Source organism: Electrona antarctica (assembly GCF_951216825.1).
Source record: "Electrona antarctica genome assembly, chromosome: 3".
NCBI lineage: Eukaryota > Metazoa > Chordata > Actinopteri > Myctophiformes > Myctophidae > Electrona > Electrona antarctica.
The window spans coordinates 2,069,092-2,073,629 of record NC_136808.1 but is presented as its reverse complement, the minus strand read 5'-3'; the positions used below and the strand labels follow the sequence as shown (position 1 = coordinate 2,073,629).

General features: G+C 47.1%; 1 protein-coding gene across 1 annotated transcript; it reads left to right on the top strand.

The window, feature by feature from the left end:
• Positions 1 to 1,941: 1,941 nt before the first annotated feature.
• On the top strand, positions 1,942 to 3,267 carry LOC306920494 (leukotriene B4 receptor 1; the record flags this gene model as incomplete). The annotated part of the gene is made up of 1 exon (XM_079497287.1): positions 1,942 to 3,267. The coding sequence occupies one exon, from the start codon at positions 1,942 to 1,944 to the stop codon at positions 2,998 to 3,000; it is 1,059 nt and encodes a 352-aa protein (XP_079353413.1). The 3' UTR covers positions 3,001 to 3,267.
• Positions 3,268 to 4,538: the final 1,271 nt, after the last annotated feature.

Here is a 4,538-nt window from a genome sequence, read left to right as displayed (position 1 = left end):
ATTGGTGGGTATAGCCCCGACCTGGCACCTGATGCCTGATTTATACTTAAGTTAATTGTGCATTGTGCCGTGCACCGAAAATAGATGTGCTATTTGTGACGTGCGATGCATGAAACTAAGTATGAATGGGGCCCATGCAAGGACCATGCATGACTGCTGCCTAGAGGTACAATAGAAGTGATAATTCACTTCGACGTGGAGGTCTTTCGACAGGGCAGATAGTGTGGTCCACTAGGGTTACTTCATTAGAATTATTTTACCATGTGCTGTACACTATAAACTGGTTGTAAACGTTGCCGGATGCGTGCGCAACTGCACATCCAATCCATCCAGGTTCAACCACCAATTAGCCGGTTTACAGGAATGTAGTCACCCGTTTCAATCAACGTAGATTTTGCATTGTCTGTAATTTCTTGTTGACTCGATAATAAAATGTTATTTCAGACTTGGACCCCGTTTGTCTTTCATTTGTATTATTATATTAAATGGTAAATGGTGCATTTATATAGCGCCTTTATCCAAGGCGCTTTACATAGATTGTGCATTACATTCACCCATTCACACACACATTCATACACCGATTGCAGCGGAAGCCATGCAAGGTACCAACCAGCACATCGGGAGCAATTTGGGGTTCAGTGTCTTGCCCAAGGACACTTCGACATGTAGACAGGAGGAGCCGGGATTCGAACCGCCGACCCATGGATCATTGGACGACCTGCTCTACCTCCTGAGCCACAGCCGCCCTGTGACATAATATGTGACATTATTTGATATTCTCTGGTGTGAAACTCCCAGGGTGACGGAGCTTTTTGAAACAAATAGCACCAATCTTTTACAGTCACTTTGGGGACAAATGGCAGCATTTTTTCCTCAAAACTTTAAATAGTATAAAGTCTCAGATGTAAAATGTGTATAAAGGCAGCAGCTCTGTTTACATGTGCAGTATGTCTAGAGGTCTACTTGATATGGATGTCCTTAGGGCATGGGTTCCCAAAGTGGGGTCCGGGGACCCCTGGGGGTACCTGAGGGAGCTCCAGGGGGTACCTAGCTCAATTAGAGATAGTTAGGAACCAAATGGACCCTTATGGGTCGGTAACTCAGAGAGTGTACAAATGGACCCTAATGGGTCCATTTGGTTCCATTTGTACACTCTCAGAGTTAAATTAACAGTGGTTTTACAATATAAATTGGGGTACCAGAGATAGAAATGCCATTACACCGGGGGTCTGTAGCATAATGCGTGTGAAACTGGGAGGTCCATGAAATTAATATGTTTCGGAATCACTGCTAGAGCCGTAAGAATCCTCCCTTATCGGGGTCACTGGCATATGTTTTCAAATGGGGGGTCCGTGGCCTAATAAATGTTGATTTGGGGGTCCTTGACACGAAAAAGTTTGGGAACCACTGCCTTAGGGTACTCGGCCCAAAACCAGCTCGTCCCGAGTGAAATCCAGTGACCTCGGAATGGTCGCCACCAGGTAACCTCAGAAAAAGCTATGCCTAAACTGTAACAAACCTAACATTATTACTAAACGTATAACCTCAGGAAAACTAAAAAATATGGGGGCGAGTGTGTTTTGGCGGGGGCGAGTCTTCCGGTTTAGCGAACAAACGCATTTTGCCGGAGAACACCGGACACCAGACCTCCGCTCAAGAAAGTGACACACTTCTTGTTCACCGTCGTCTCTCGTGACACAAGGGTCAGATGCATGAATCATCTCTCGGCGCCTCAGACGTGCCTTGTGAGAGATGTCTTTCCTGTTCACGCTACACTTAAAGGGAAGTGGAAGCTTGCTTGTGTAGCACTTTTCGCCCCCCCCCCCCCCTTCGCTGTCTGTGGTGTGGACACACACACACCATCATCATCTGCTTTACTCACGCACACACCACGGCATGAACGTCTCAAACTTTCGCCCATCCCAGAGAGCGGAATTAGACATGGCCCCCGAGGACTTTGCCGGTGGGACGGCGACCACCTGCGTGATCCTGGGCCTGTCCTTCCTGGTGGGGGCTCCGGGGAACCTGTTGGTGATCTGGACCATCCTGAGGCACGTCAAGCAGCGTTCCCACACCGTGGTGCTCATCCTGCATCTGGCCGTCGCTGACCTGCTGGTGCTCATCACCCTGCCTCTGTGGATCTACTCTCTGGCTCGCTCCTGGGTCTTCGGGGAGGCCTCCTGCAAGGCCATGGTGTACGTCATGTACGTCTGCATGTACAGCAGCGTGTTCCTCATGACGCTCATGAGCGTGGAGCGCTTCGTGGCCGTGCGAGACCCTTTCACCTCCGCCGGCTGGAGGCAGAAGAAGGCCCTGAACAAGGTGCTCTCGGCCCTCTGGGTGGCGGCGTTCGTCTTCAGCGTGCCCGTCATCCCGACCCAGGTGCTCGACGGGGACCCCGGACGCGAGGAGCTACACTGTCTGTTCCGGGAGTACACCTCGGACAGCCAGGAGATGGTCTGCGTGTTGCTGGAGACGCTGGTGGGCTACGTGATCCCCCTCTCCATCCTGGTGGTCTGTTACAGCTGCCTGTGCAGTCGCATCGCCCAGATGACCTTCAAGTCGAAGCGCAAGTCCACCGTCCTGATCGCCACCATGGTGATCGTGTTCGCCGTGTGCTGGACCCCTCACCACGTGGGGAACGTGCTGTCGATCATCTGCCTGGCCACGAAGGGCTCCTACCCGGACGTGGCGGTCATCTTGGAGGGTGCCAGGGACACCATGGCCTTCATCACCGGAGCCATGGTCTTCATCAGTAGCACCGTCAACCCCATCCTCTACGTGTTCGCGGCACGCTCGTTCCGGAGCTCGCCGCGAGACACGGGCATCCAGAAACTCTTCCACCACATCTCCAGCACCTCTCCGGGTGAAGGCAACAAGGAGTCCTTGTCCTTTGTGTCCAAGAGACAGAGCAACCAGAGCCACAGCTCTCAATGCTTATCGGAGAACATAGAGCAGATGGATGTCCTCGTGAACATGTGTGAAAAAGCTCCGTCGTAACATTTATGAAATGTGCTGTGGTGCCATCATGTGTCACCGATATGTGTGTGTGTGTCTGTCTGTACACATGTAGATTTCTGTATATTTGTTTTATCGTATCATTTTACTGTAAATTAAGATTTTCAGACAACTCGTGTTAAAATGAGATGCACATACATTATGTGAGATGTTACCATGTGCCAAAAGTATTAACCGCACCCTATATACTTTGGCGTGTACGCCAAATAAAGAAGATGTATGTAAAATATGCCCAAAATAGAGACTTTTAGGGTTAATGTGATAAGAGAGCAAAATTGATGTGTTTTACTTTGTAAGCTATTGATCTCAACATAAAGATATTTTTTGGATATTTGTCTTTATAAATATTACTGAAACAAATTATAACATACTTGATAGATTTATTTTAGAATCTATTAATACTTATCACGATAAATCATATCCTAACTATCATTATATTTGGTATAATAAATATCTCTGTATATAATGTACAGATAGCCTACTATATAGTTATTCTTTCATTTCACTGATGTGTTTTTTTTAATAATTGCTGTTAATACTGTATTCATGGTATTATAATTTGCTGAAGTCTTGAGTAATTAAATGTGTTACAATTCATTTTAAATCAGAACATATTATTGTGAAGCAACACCATCCACACCAACAGACTCTAAAAACACTATAACAAGGTTAGTGTGTATTGCAGAGTTTCATCTGCTTGTTTTATGGCTTAATTGGGCGGGAACCCCTTTTGGTGTTAGCATTATGTTATGCTTTAGCTATTGAAAAATAGCAGATCTACAAGCTCATAGCGTGCCACCGAGTGGCGCGCTATGAGCTTGTAAAAAATCGAAGAACCACTGACATAGAAACATAGCTTTTTCAGAAAACTGTCAGGATGTAGAAGACATTTTTAGAATCTGATCTCAGGTCAAAATGGGTTAACCTTCTGTTCTGACCCTCTAATAACCAGTAAGATGCCCTACGGGCGAGGTCACGTGCACGCATGCGCCTGGGGGTCAGATCAACATAATGGAATGAATGATGTACTAGCCATATGTGGAGTGTGTCTTGAGCGTACAGGGTTTGATGAGGTCAGAACCGTCAGATAAACATTTGGAATGTCCGAACAGGTCAGCTCCATTATATGGAGATCTAAGGGTGGCAGTGGGGGCAGTGTCTTGAGTGTAAAGGGTTTGATAACGGCCCAGGTAGGGCTGGGCCTCAATTTCCGGGCTGTGAGAGCTCTAATTTTCATAGTAGACCGCGACCTATGGTCACAATTACAGTAATACAATGCCTGGTCCATTCACGGATGTCCATTACGGACATTTGCAGTCTTCCTGCATGTGTGTGTGTGTGTGTGTGTGTGTGTGTGTGTGTGTGTGTGTGTGTGTGTGTGTGTGTGTGTGTGTGTGTGTGTGTGTGTGTGTGTGTGTGTGTGTGTGTTATTCCACTGAAAACCTCTGCCTCAGCCAGAAGCTCTTTCCACTTCCACTTATTTGGATATTGCAAAATAGTATTGCTTGGGGGAGAACCTA